At 47.6% G+C, this 14,468-nt stretch overlaps 1 protein-coding gene across 1 annotated transcript; it reads left to right on the forward strand.

Moving 5' to 3' along the window:
• Window positions 1-11,964: 11,964 nt before the first annotated feature.
• Foxq1 (forkhead box Q1) lies at window positions 11,965-14,103 on the forward strand. The gene has a single exon (XM_055619101.1). The coding sequence runs from the start codon at window positions 12,034-12,036 to the stop codon at window positions 13,243-13,245; it is 1,212 nt and encodes a 403-aa protein (XP_055475076.1). The 5' UTR covers window positions 11,965-12,033; the 3' UTR covers window positions 13,246-14,103.
• Window positions 14,104-14,468: the final 365 nt, after the last annotated feature.

Raw genomic sequence — 14,468 nt, forward strand, 5'->3', positions numbered from 1 at the left:
GGATATCCCTGAACGATGGTCCACTGTAGTGACACGCCCATCTCCATCCCCATGTTCCTTGCTCCTGCTCCTGGCATCACTGGCCTCGAGGAACCCAGACTCACCCTAATCAGTTCACCCAATCAAGGTCAACAAATGGGCTTTAAGAACTCTCCATCTGCCTGTACACTATCTTAAAGGTGGTCAGGAAGACCTGGACTGGGACTGAGATGTCTGGATCTCCTGACATTTCACTGGCCAGTATAGACAAAGCCAGGAACTTTGATGTAAGTCGATTCCCTAAGCCCGGGGTGTGCAGCTACTAAAACTTTTCCATAGGTGGTGAAAATCAAATGTGGCTTTTCTTCCCTCAAAGGACTGAGACAGAGAAGTCTAGAATAACCAGGTCCCATCTGGCCATGAGCCAAAGTGTGGCCACATCAAGGCTTAGAGGTTGTCACCACACCTGAGTTTAAACGGCTGAAGTAGCTTTGAAAACATACTTTCCAGAAAGTTGAGACCAAGAGTCCCACACTGAACAAATATTTTATCTCAAGAGAGAAGGTTGCTTCTGAGCAAACTTGCAGTGTGGTGGGGGAGGAAAGAGTACTAATTCTACAGCACTCCAAAAATAAACAACATAAAGATTGGGCAACTAGCACTGTGCTTTACCAAATATACAAAAGCTCTTGGGAACACTCCAGAAGGACAAGGGTTACCGCCAGCCTGTAGGAAGAACCAGACTGACAGCCTGTAGAGCTCAGAATCGCTTCTGGGAGGACGCCTACACACAGGCTTATGGGCATACCACCAAAGATCACACCAGTGAGGACTGTTCCGTGGGTTCTGAGGTATTACAGAGAAACGGAGTTGACAGCACAACACAAGCAAGCCTGGTGAAAGTTGCTAGAAAAACAAGGCCCTTGGTTCTGCACAGGTGTAGCAAACAAGGACAAAGGGATCTTTTTCCCCAGTGTGCCCAGGGCGTGGAGCACAGGTGGGCCGCTACCAGGGGACTGGAGGCAGGAGGCTCTGACTAAAGGACTTTCCTCTAGTTCCTGACACTTCTGCACACTGGTTTCCAAGTCTTACACAATGAGTCTGATCTGATGAGAGGAAAGCCTTGCAGAACTAAAAACAAAAAGAGCACAAAAGAAAGTACTTTGGGCCTACTCTCTGAGCACCAGGACAGACAAACGGGTTTGTTTCAAAGGCCCCATGTCCATAGCTAACATCACTCTGACTCATAAACGATGTAAACACAGTCACTCCTCAGGAGCCACAAAAGATTGGTTCCAGGATCCCAAAGTCTCAGACCTGAAAATCCCTAGAGCCCAGATTTTACTACCAAAACTGTTTCTGATCACAAAAAAGGGGGGTGCTCCTTAGGTAGATAATTCTAGATTTGTGCCAAGAAATGCAAAGCGATCCTAGAGCAGCTCATCTTAGAAAAAGTCCAGGACACTGTGAATGGAATTATAGCAAATATTCTAAGATCTTAAGGATATTCAGGTTCATACATAGTATTTGCATAGAAACCACTTGTTCTGTATACTTTAAATTATCTCTAGATGACTTACAATGCCTAATACAAGGTAGCTGACTTGTTATATAGGTGAAGAAAGAATAGCAAGGAGAAACGTCCAAATGTGTTTAGTACAGATGTAATTATTTTCCTAAAATGATTTTAATATGCTGTCATTTGAACCCATGGCTATGTAGGCCATGGATTTAAGTAAATTTAAAATATAAATAGCTTTTATGTAATCATAAGCACTGCAGAAGCACCTTGTCTTGTAGCTGATTAAAAAGCCGTTCTTGTCTCCTTTGAGGAGACCCAAAGCTGCCCTCTCCCTGGACAATACCACTGGACCCAGCATTATTCAGAGCGTAACCTTGAAAGTGACATGTGGATTGATCTAACTCAGGCTGGCCTCATTCCTGCTGGCTAACTTTTACTTGAGGAAGTTAAAAAAAAAAAAAAAAAAAAAAAAAAAAAAGAAACAACAACAAAAGAAAACCTTCTCACAAATTTTTTTGATTAGACTTATTGGGGGTGGAGGGGGCACACACATGCTAAGATCAGAGGACAACTTGTGATAGTTGGTTCCCTCTTTCCACCAGGTAAGCTGCAGGGATCAAGCTCAGATCCAGGCCTAGATGCAAGCTCTTTCACCCACTGAATCATCTCTCCAGCCCAGCATCCCACTGCTTAATAGAAGTTATACTTTATTATTGCAGTTGATATTTTGACAAGTATATGTCTAGAAATAACAGTTCCATTTGTATAGAATAGAATAAAACCTGCTCGAGTCTCAGACCCCACGGAAGTTAGCAGATTCAATGGAGCTTCCATCTTATTTGGAAAAAAATAAGCCTAATAAAAAGATCAGGAGCTGAGGCCAGCACACAGGAGGAGTTCAAGACCATGGGTCCTCACACACAAATCTTCATTTTATGGTTCAAGTGTTTCTCATATCATCTTTACAGTCAGAAGAGTGAATGCCAAGCCAATATATAGTCAGAAAATTCTGAATCAACTGGCAGTCAAAACATTATCTTCCAAATATGATTATCTCTGTTGACTGCTGTGGAGCAATCTCCAGGATATTTTGTCAAGAGAAGCATAGAAAGCAAAAACTATAACAAATATTTGACACAATGAGTAGGAAGGAAAGTATTAATATGCTGCATTGCCAGAATATTTTTATTAAAATTTTATTAGTTTATTTACTTTAAATATAAAAAAAGTGCCCCCTTCCTCCCTATCTCCCCCAATTCCCCTCCTTCCCCCCTTCTTTTCCCTCTCCCCAGAAAAGGGGAATCCCCTCCCCCCATAGCCAGGCTATTTTTTAATAATTGATTGATTGATTTAATGTGCATAGGTGTTTTGCTTGTATGTATGTCTATGTGAGGGTGTCAGATCTCTTGGAATTGGAGTTACAGACAGTTGTGAGCTGTTGTAGGGGTGCTGGGAATTGAACCCAGGTCCTCACTGAGCCAGCTCTCCAGCCCAGCCAGGATATTTTAAATGGATTGTGTTATAGGACAAATTCTGTCATCCCCACATTTAGATATCGATGAGACCTAACCTCCAGGACCTGAGACAAGGTCATGAGAAAAGTGAGTAAGTTAAAATGAGATCTTTACTCCAGGTATGATGTGTCTTTTAGGCCAGCGCTCTAGAGTCAGAGGCAGATGGATTTCTGAGTTTGAGCACAGCCTTGTCAGTACAGCCCAAGCTACCTAGGGCTACATAGAAAGACCCTGTCTCAACACCAACTGGTGGGTGGGTCCTCAGGGCAAGAGTGGGCTCTGATCCACTGTGACCAATGCACTTCTAACAGGAGATGAGGACACAGACAAAAAGGGCAACCCAGGAACAAGACACCAAGGTAAGGGGTGAGCCCTCAGGGAAAAGATCACACCTTGATCTTGACTTCCAGTTCTCAGAAATGAGGGAAAAATAACTTTATGTTCTTTAAGCTACTCATTCTGTGGTATTTTATGTGACAGCCCTTAAAGACTAAAAAGTGGCAGCAAATCATTCCCCATAGACAGCCGAGGACAGAGTAAATAAACAAGGATGAAAACGAATTTTCCTGAATATGCCTCATCTCACAGCTTTGACTGTAAAACCAGGTCAGGAGTGCGTAATTATGAAACAAACTGGGAAAAGATGAAAAATAAATAAATAAAAGGCAAAACAGCAGCCAATGTTAATTGAATATCAAGCTGGCAGCTTAGTCACTAGAGGCTAATTATCTCAAATAACTTCAGATTTGGCAATTTGACTACGTGGCCAACAGGATCTAAGCCCTAAGGGCCAAAACACAGTGAGAAAGGAAATGCCTCTGCACGAACTGCTTTCAGTTATCACACTGTTGCTGACTTAATTGGGACAATTTCCCAAAATAATAACAGATAGATGAGATAAGTAAAAACACATTCTACAAAATTTTCAAAGAATTAGGAAAGGTATTGTATTTAGAATTGAGATTTTATGCGCGAGAGTAATACCCAGTGAACAGGCATTTCCCTGAAGGGATTGTCAACATGAAAAAAAAGACAGATGAAGTCAATAAAGCTCTACTCTGCAAACCTATAGCTGAATTACAAAGACTACCTTAGTCACTGTTCTGCTGCTGTGAAGAGACACCATGACCAAGGCAACTCTTACAAAGAAAAATGTTTAACTGGGGGCTTGCTTACAGTTTCAGAGGTTTAGTCCACGACAGCACACAGGCAGACATGTTGGAACAGTAGCTGAGAGCTACATTCTGATCTGTGGACAAACAGAGGAAGAGAGGGGGCTGGGAAGGGGAAGGAGGGAGAGAGAATGAGAACTGAGTCTGCTATGGGCTTTTGAAAACTCAAAGCACACCCCTACCACCACCCAGTGACACACTTCTTTCCAACAAGGCCACACCTCTTAATCCCTGCTCTCCTTCCAACAGTCCCACTCCCTGGTGACTAAGCACTTGACTATTCAAGCCTATGGAACCGTTCTTATTCTAACCTCCACAAATACAGTGTGTGTTTTGTTTGTTTTTATCTCTAAGAAGAAAACTTTCTTCCTAGCACCGTCCACTATAAAGCTCTAGAAACAGTTACCGTAGAAGGAGCAGTGAGCATGTGTAGGGCGCATGTTTTAGCCTAAAGACTATGACCATTAGTAACAGGAGTTGGAGGCTGAGTGTAGCTCGGTCAGTAAAGTGAGTGGCCCACAAACATGAGGACCTGAGTTCAATCTCCAGAATGACACAGAGGCACTTGTGACTTCAGCACTAGGTGGGCAGAGACTGGTAGATCTGTGATGCTAACTTGCCAGCCACCCTATCCTAATCTAAGTTCTAAGCCAGATGTAAAAGAAAGAAAGAAAGAAAGAAAGAAAGAAAGAAAGAAAGAAAGAAAGAAAGAAAGAAAGAAAGAAAGAAAGAAAGAAAGAAAGTAGATGCAGGTAGAGAACAATACCCAAGGTTGACCTCTGGCTTCCTCATATGCACGCACATTCTCACGTATACCTGCACACACAAACATATTATATATATAAATATATATATTATATGTATATACATATTATACATATATATATGTATTTATATAACGAATGAATAAATGCAAATGGTCCTCAAGTAAATAGAAAATATCAGGTTTGATGCAATAAATGTAAACTGACCTTGTAGTAGTTTGTCACTAGAAACCGGTGATTTAAATGTGTTTATACCAAATGTGTTAAAAGCCTCCTTGCACATATGAATGTGTGCATGTGTGTGTGCATGTGTGTGTGCACACACATGTGTGAGTGCATTGGGCATGCACCCGACATGGTGAGTGGTATGTGTCAGAAGACAACTTTGCAGCTAGCTCTTTCCTTCTTGCATGGCAAGCACTTTTACCAGTGAGCCATCTTGTTAACCCCACATTTTTATTTTTAATAAGGCCTGTATTTAGAGAGACTTTAGTACTTGAATTTTTAATAAAAATCTAATGTCAAAGATGCCGAATTACAGCCACCCTTCAGTATCCTTGATGGAAACTGGTTCCAGGACCTCACAAATACCAATATCTGAACATGCTCAGTTGTTTTACATAAATGGCATTGTAACTGCATATAAGCTGTGTATAATGTCCCCTATACTTAAAAACACCTCTAGATTACAGACAATACCTAATACAATGTCAATGCTCTATATAAACCATCATTATGTTACACAGGGAAAAAAGACAAGAAAAGAAAGGCTGTATGAGATCAGTACAAATGCAATCTACTGAAATACTTTCAGTCCAAAACTGGCTTAATTTGCAGATGTAGAAACCCAAGGATATGGAGGCTAACTCTAAGCACAATATAAACAGCACAAGGTTTTAATTAACCTCATAAGAACCTTACAGAAAAGCTGGGTGTTGGTGGTACACACCATACCCCTGGCACACAGAGAGGCTGAGGCAGGGGGATATGGATTTAAGAATAGTATGGACCACAAGGTAGGACCCTGTCTCAGAGAAATAAGTAACTTGGAATATAGCTCAGTGCCAACATGCTTGCCTGGCATTCGTAAGCCCTGGATTCAATCCCCAGTACTGTGAAAAGAAAAAAACAAACAAACAAACAAAAAAAACCATAAAATGGGATAAAGAAGATAGACATGAAACAGAGTGGTCACAAACATAAATTATGATCTAGGTGATAATTGAATGGTATTTTAGTATGCTGTTCTAAGTGTGCTCTCTCTCTCTCTGTGTGTGTACTTTGGATATGTTTCAAATTCTCTATAACAAATATATAGATTTTTCATAGGTGTAAATGGATAAACAATAGATGGATAGATTGATTGATTGATTGATTGATAGATGATAGAGATTTTCTTCACAGCTCCACTACAACCTTTCTTACATGATCTACTAAGTAAGTGTGTTTTTATCTCTCTGGACAACCCAACAATCAAGTTCCACCAGGTGTTCAAGCAAGGGGCTTATGACATCTCTTTCTGGAATACAGGATGGGATCCTGGCCATAGGTGTGGAATAAATGGACACAAGAAATTGCTCCTTCACTCAGGGACTTTCTTTCCCCTTTTTTTCACCTGGCAACTTTGTTGGGTTGGCACCAGGAAATTAGCCATCAGGGATTCCAAAGACAGTCCAGTCTCTCCCTCTAAAATGACCTCCCTCAACTTGAAGACAGAAAGGGCACCATAAAGAGTCTAATATCTGGTAGTTGCTGATTTTATTACTGTTAGAGTTAGTATTGGCATTGTTTGTGGGTGTGCAGGGGGGTTGAGAGAGCCTTTGCATATGTGTGTAGAGGCTAAAGGTCATTTGTTGGGTATCTGCTTTGTTTGTTTATTTTAAGACATGGCTTCTCACTGGCCTACGACTAACCAAGTAGGCTGGCTGGTGAGCCCTAGGGATCTACCTGTCTCTGCCTTCCCAGTGCTGGAATTAAAATTCTTTGCCACCAGACCTAGCTTTATTTGGGAGAATTAAACTCGAGTCCTAATACTCACGTCTTACTGACTGAGCATCCTGACAGTCCATGACCTCAAGGTGATGGCACTCTTCTTGAAGGTGAAAGCCACTTATCTCTATAGGAAAACCTGGCCCCTTCTTATGATAAACATCAGGAAAGGCCTGCTTTGTAGCTTATTCTAGAAATAGCAAGCTCAACGTCTAAGAATTTTAAAGACTAGAATTAAAATTGCAAAGATACACAAAAGATACCTTGTTGGGCTTTTAAAATTGGAAGTGTAAGGAACATCAGAACTTGGGGATCTGGACTAAGACTTCGCAATGAGAATTCCTCAGATCTGATCAGTGTCCCCAGGGTCAAGGCTATCATCCTATTGTAACAAAGCAGCCCAAGGCTTTCTTTTATCCCTGGATAATACCTTCCCACACTATGCTACAGTGACTAGGATTTTTGTCTCTGGGTTACAGAATCAGGTCACTTCCTCAAACATCTCTAACCTCTGTCCTGACCTAGATAATCAAATTTTTTTTTTATCTTTTCTCAAATTTTCCTTAGCTGTTTGTTCTCTTCTCAACCATTTTAGGCCTGCCTCCCTGCCACTTGCCTTTTACAAGACCCACCGCCTAGAAATAGGGTTCACTTAGTCCAGTGCTTCTTCTGGCTCGATGGGTCCCCAAGAGGTTTCCTGCTTCCTGATTGTAGTCTCTGGACATGAAGCACAAACTGAAGTTCGAATCTGGTCAGTCACCCTGGCCAGATCCCAGGATTCTTTGATTCAACCATGCCCCCAGCCAGAGGACCAAAAGGAGACTGATCAAACAAGACAAAACAAACACATGATCCTATTAAAATTCCTTTGGAAAGAAGTGGGGAGGAGGGTGTGTAAGATTACCTGGGCCTTATCCACTGCTGACATACGCAAATCAGTCTCTGCTCACTGTTTTCAAAATCTTGGGTGCCTACTAAATAAACCATCCCCCTCTTCAGACTAGAAAAATGTGGGTTAGAACAGACAGCAAAGTACTGCTGTTCTTCAGTGTTTTTACTAAATCTAGGGGAACAAAGGGACAGGCTCTATCTCTACAGAGCCCCTTTTCTGCTTCCTAACTCCTAGTCCCAAGCCAGGCTCTCTCTGAACCCTTAAAAGGCACTGAACAAAAGTGCAAAGCCTTTCATTTTACCCTGGGACTCTCTGCATTAGCTCTTTCTTAATGCCTGAAGCTTCTTTCTTTGGTTTTTCAAGACAGGGTTTCTCTGTGTAACCCTGGCTGTCCTGGACTTGCTTTGTAGACCAGACTGGCCTCCAACTCACAGAGATCTCCCTGCCTCTGCCTCCCAAGTGCTGGGATTAGAGGCATGTGCTACGGACCCTAGTTACGAAGGGAGAATTCTTAACCACATTATACTACAAATTTATCCAGAGTCCCAGTTCTCCACCACAAGGCTGTTTAAAGTTTATCTTCTCTTCAGACCCAATATGACTACTGTTAAAGGTTAATAAGGAAAGAAACCCAGCCATTTCCAAAACACTGGGCTACACGTGTTTTATATCCAGGGACTACAACAAGCAGGAAGCCTCTTGGCCACCCATCAAAGCAGAGACATTTCTGAAATAATTTCTAGGTGGTTGGTCTTGTAGAATGCAAGTGGCATTTTTAGGAGGCATTCCTCAAAGTGGTGGAGAAGAGAGAAAACATTTGGATGGTTCTGTGCTCTTCTTTATACTCCAAGGCTGTTCGTTATTCTGATGCAGAGAATGAGTTCCCGGTATTAACAATGGGGGTCTATTCTAGTCTACTAAGTCACCTAGGTGTTTTAGGGATTACTTCTTTTCTAGATTAACGTTTAGAAAGTGGGTGGGAAAACACTACCCCATTAAGAAAGCAACAGTGTCCACTGGTAAGTTTGTGTTGGCGTCTACATATTCTGCCTACTTTTCTTGTCCTAAAACCACCTCAGGATGGAAACAAGGTCACAGAGACATGAGTGTTCCCTCTATCACGCTCAGCCACCTTTATCTTCATGAAAATTAAAGGGTAGGGGGAAAAATAGCTAATAGGTCTTTCTCACACTCAGCCATTTGCTCAGGATCATCTACAGGCACTTGTTATTAATCTATCAACATCATAACCTCCCCCCCCCAAATTAGAGAGTGAAAATATCCATTTTTAAACAGGTGGGAAAAATGGAGATGGGGGCAGGGGGCAGTGTCAGCTCTTTTAAACTTTTAAACCCCAACTTCAAGGATGTGTGGAAAAAGATGCCAAGAACAGACATTTTTCCTCCTTGCTGTTTTCTCTTAACATCCCCAGGAAGGGAATGATTCCTCAGCTACAAAACACCCACTAGAAATAATAATACCAAAATCGGCTGCACCAGTACACAACAGCTTTATTTCTGATGTTAGCTGAAGACACACTTTTTCTCAGCACATGGCATTGATGGGGCACAGGAGAGAGAGCCGTGATATGGGAATCTATAGCCTAGTTCCCAGGTTCCTTTTCCCCTTTCCAGATGGCCGGACCTGTCCATTTTCCTCCCGGAGGTCTTCTTTTCCAAAATCAAACTCACAAAGTAGAAAAGGTTACCCTGCAGAGAATTCTCCATCCCCATTCCCCTCTCATCCTCTCAAACTTTCACAAGCTCCGAACCCAACAGTCAGCTTAATAGGAATGAGGAATGGGCAGTTCTTGACCTAGCCATGGTCAAGGTAAGGAGGCTATCTGCTGCAGCTAGAGGCCAGAGTGGACACTGGGTTAAAAGAGGAGAAAATGGAGTACAGGATGGGGGGTGATGTGGGCTACCCCCATCCAGGCCTGGAATCTCCCTCTGGCCTTTCTGAGTCTCAACCCTCCTAAATTTATCTCCTCCTCCAAACAGGCATGAGCTCTCCTGTCCTGCCCTGCCTACCCCCACAGTTCAAACAAGGAAAACCTTCGTCAAGAAAGTCTTTTATCCCTGGCCAAATCAATGCTTTGCCTCCTTGCCGAACTAATTTCTCATCCCAACTCACTTCCCTGGCCAGGACCTAGGTACCATCCATTCCCAGGCTAGAGCTAAGGTGAGCCCCTCTAAGTGGCTGGAGCCATTCCCCACCGGGCTTTAGCAGCACACTGTGCAGTGAACAGCAATGCAATCCATAACATAAAATACCAGGCTTCTCCCAGGCTGTCATGGTGCCCACTGCGCTCGGAACGCCTTTAAGAGCTCCCTGACTGGAGATAAGAAAAGCTTGTGTATGTTTTCCACACAAATGGTGGAAAGTAATAAAATAAACTTCAAAGATGCGCTTCCACCTAGTCTTAGCCTGGATGCTATTTGCAACAAAAGCAGGAAGGAGGAAGCTGGCGTGGTAGGCATAGGGTCAGAAGTGCACCCTTCCCCGTGCAAGACCCCCTTTCCTTGGAGAACTGACACCGAGTTGGCGCCGGAGTCGGAGTCGGAGGAGTAGAAGGGAGCCTCCTTTCCTGTCTGACACCGGTGGCACCGAAGCCAAAGCAAGTCCTAGAGGATGGCTGGGGACAAATGGCGGTAAACACGCCTTGCCCTTGGCTCAGACTCCAAGGAGCACACATCCTCCCGTGAATCTTGTTGATTGCCAATCCCAGGAACTGCATGGCTGTAGGCTCTGCCCAAATCTCAAGGCTTCGGAAGGGACTCAAGTGCTGGTAGAGCCTGTCACTCCTCTTGCAACGACCTTTCCCCCCATGTCTCACTAAGTGTAGCGAATTGCCTCCCTCCTCAGAGCCTCCAGGCAGGTATGACAAAATAAAAGCGAAAGTCCGAGGCTGGCTAAGAAGCAAGAGGCTCCAACAACCGAAAAGAGACATACAATTCCAAGCTCAAGATTTTTACTTGTTGCAAGGGGGGAAAGTTAGCCATAGAGAGGAAATCTGAGGAAGGGTACGGGAAAGAGGTCAGTGCAAAGGCTGTTCCACGACTTTTTTGCAGTTCGGCGATCCAGTCGGCTCCAGAGGGGTTTTCCTTTTCTAAGAACCGCCACTGTCCCCGCAGCGCGCAGCTCAGGACCGCAGCCTGACCTAGGCAAAGCCTGGGTCCCCCGGCCCGGCCCTCTTAGGTGTCTCTCTGGGGTGTCATAATGTACCAACTCTACCAGCCGCGGGAGAATAATCGTCTCCGGGAATCCCAAGGAGCAAAAAACCCACTCCCCGGCCGCGGGAGGCCAGAAGCTGCTACCTGCGCGGCAGGACGGGCGGGGCCGCCGCACCAGCGCACACACACTCGCGTGCACACCCCAGTCGCGCGCTCTCTCCCCATTGGCGAGGCCGGGAGGGCGGGGCCGGCCGGACCCAAAACAAACAACCTGCGCCGGGGAGAGAGGCTGTGGCCGCGCCGCCGCGTGGCCCGGGCCTGGTGAGCGCCGCGGGGGAGCCGCGGCCACCTTGGTCACCTCGTTTCCCCCACCCCCTGGCCGTGGGCGCCCAGGCCCCGCCTCCACGGAGCCGCCGCGGGGTTATATGGGGCCGGACTGAAGGTGGAGGCGAGATTCTGCCGCGGCCGGCCAGTGCGGACATGCTGCCCGGGAGGCCGGGGGTGGCAAGGCGGCTGCGGGCGCGGCGGCCTCGAGGACTCGGTCCCATGGGCTCTCGAGGGTAGCGGGTGCGCCATCGGACGTCAGCTCGGTGCCCCGAAGACTTCTGCCCGAGACCAGGACACCCAGCGAACGGACACTTCTGGACGCCCGGGGACGGAGGTTCTTTCCTCCCAGCACGAAATCCCAAGGCTGGCACGCTCTGGCACCCGCGTCGCGGGGTGGCTCCTTATCCCTCGCTCGCTTTCCTCCCAAAGTCTCTACACCTCGGAGTAAGGACAGCGCTGCACCGGCTCCTGTTCCTCCACCCCTCAGTTCACCCAACACTCATAACCCCTCCAAAAAAACCCTTCCAGCGGAAGAGAAGCTTTCTAAGGGCAAGTGCCTCTCTCGGAAGGTCGCAGGAGCGGTCCCTCCCGGGAGAAAAGGGGCCCCCGGGTCCGCGGGATCGCCACCGCGCGCTACTCGCTTCCTACGACCTCGCAGGAGACGGGGACAAGCGCCGGACGGGGGAGCAGCAGCGCCCGGCATGAAACTGGAGGTGTTCGCCCCGCGCGCGGCGCACGGGGACAAGACGGGCAGCGACCCGGAGGGGGCCGGCGGCAGCGACGCGCCATCTCCGCTGTCGGCGGCCGGCGACGACTCCTTAGGTTCGGACGGGGACTGCGCGGCCAACAGCCCGGTGGCGGGCGGCGGCGGCGGCGCCGGGGATCCGGAAGGTGGCGGAGGCGGGAGGAACTCGAGCGGCGGCGGGTCGGGCGCCCAGGACGGCGCCGAGGCTGCCGAGAGCCGGGCGCAGGGCCCCGGGGCCGGGTCGTGCGCGGGCGGCGGCGAGGGCGCGCGCAGCAAGCCGTACACGCGGCGCCCCAAGCCCCCGTACTCCTACATTGCGCTCATCGCCATGGCGATCCGCGACTCCGCGGGCGGGCGCCTGACCCTGGCCGAGATCAACGAGTACCTCATGGGCAAGTTCCCGTTCTTCCGCGGCAGCTACACGGGCTGGCGCAACTCGGTGCGCCACAACCTCTCGCTCAACGACTGCTTCGTCAAGGTGCTGCGCGACCCCTCGCGGCCCTGGGGCAAGGACAACTACTGGATGCTCAACCCCAACAGCGAGTACACCTTCGCCGACGGGGTCTTCCGCCGCCGCCGCAAGCGCCTCAGCCACCGGACGGCGGTCCCCGGCTCGGGGCTGCGGCTGGAGGAAGCCTCCCCGGGGCCCGCGGGGACCCCGCAGCCCGCGCCGCCCTCCGGCCGCTCCTCCCCGCTCGCGCGCTCGCCCGCCCGCCAGGAGGAGCGCTCCAGCCCGGCGAGCAAGTTCTCCAGCTCCTTCGCCATCGACAGCATCCTCAGCAAGCCGTTCCGCAGCCGCCGCCGCGACGGCGACGCGGCCCCGGGGCCGCCGCTGCCCTGGGGGGCGGCGCCCTGCCCGCCGCTGCGCGCCTACCCCGCGCTCCTGCCCGCCGCTCCCGGCGGCGCCCTGCTGCCGCTCTGCGCCTACGGAGCGGGCGAGCCCGCGCTGCTGGCGTCGCGCGGGACCGAGGGCCCCTCCGCCGCCGCGCCCCTGCTGCTGGCGCCCCTCTCCGCGCCGGCGGCCCCGGCCAAGCCGTTCCGAGCGCCGGAGACGGGCGGCGCGGCGCACCTGTACTGCCCCCTGCGGCTGCCCGCGGCCCTGCAGGCGGCTTCGGCCTGCGCTCCCGGCCCGCACCTGTCCTACCCCGTGGAGACGCTGCTAGCTTGAAGCGGAGCCTCGAGCTCCGCAGAGGGCCCGGGTTAGATAGAGTTGGTTGAGAAGGTTGAAATGCAGGCTCCAGGGCTGTGCACTTTCCACTTTCCTGAGGAATAGAGTTTTTATTTTATTTTTATTTTTTACTCTCCATCAGACGTGCCTTAAAGTTAAGCATTTTGACCCAAGTGTTTTAACTTAGTCCAGAATAGTTTCCTTTGTCTTTTGTAACTTTACAGAGGATCAAAGCCGTTCTTTCCTATTTCTTGGCCAGGCCTGTTACTCTCCTGCATAGAGGCTTTCCTCTCCCTCCTGCTCCTACTGTTTTTTTGTTGCACCTTCCACTGATTTGTCTTCCCCACCCATTAAAAAAAAAGGAAAAGAAAAGTACATCAGGGAACCACTCCATGGGATAAATGATGACTACTGTTTGGGGTTTTGAGACCCCGCTGGGTGTGCGTGTGTGGCGTTCACTGGCGTGGCTGAGTGTGAGAGAGCTGTCAGTCTTCGGTCATTTTCTCTGCTATCAACCAATGCTTCACTGTGCCAAAAAAAAGGGGGAAATGTTGTTGGGTTTTGTAATTAAATTATTTATATATTTTTGAAACCTGAATTGAAATGTTGCAGGCAACGGCTACAGCTTTATTAGTGGTTACCTAACTGTGGTCTTCTTGGGCCAAGCAATTTCTTTAAAGGAGAAGTTAACATTATGTTTGTGGGGTGCCAGGGCCACCACCACGTGAAACCAAGTGTGATTTTTATTATAATATTATTTGTGTCTATGTATATATTCGTGTATAAATTTTATGAAGCCCAGGCATACTGCTTGTTTTTTTGTTTTTTTTAAATAAAACTCACATTTGATCTGCAAAACACTTTGTGGTTATAGATTGGGGTAGAGAGTTTAATCACCAGCCCCTAAAGTGGGTTCAGGGAATCTCAAAAAAAAAAAAAAAAAAAAAAAACTTTATACTGGGGTCAAAATATTTGTGGTTTCATTTTCAGGTTGTTTCTTTACAATGTTCAGGATGGGTCTTCCATTAATAGGGTTCCCTAGACTCGAAGACATGCAGGACAATACATAGATGTGCCTGTCTCTCTCCCCTGTAAGAACCTCAAGCAGGTCCGTTGAGCTATGCCAACAACTTTTAGTCAGGTGGGCATTTTCTTAAGTCAGTTGATTGAAGCTGGAAACTTGATCTTGGCATAAAAGTTATTGACACGCCAAAAATGTCTTC

Source organism: Psammomys obesus, unplaced genomic scaffold, assembly GCF_907164565.1.
Source record: "Psammomys obesus unplaced genomic scaffold, mPsaObe1.curated_primary_1811, whole genome shotgun sequence".
Classification (NCBI taxonomy): domain Eukaryota; kingdom Metazoa; phylum Chordata; class Mammalia; order Rodentia; family Muridae; genus Psammomys; species Psammomys obesus.

Bases quoted from the DNA above. Each gene is read 5' to 3' on its own strand.
- Foxq1 (XM_055619101.1), top strand. From the start codon at position 12,034: ATGAAACTGGAGGTGTTCGCCCCGCGCGCGGCGCACGGGGACAAGACG.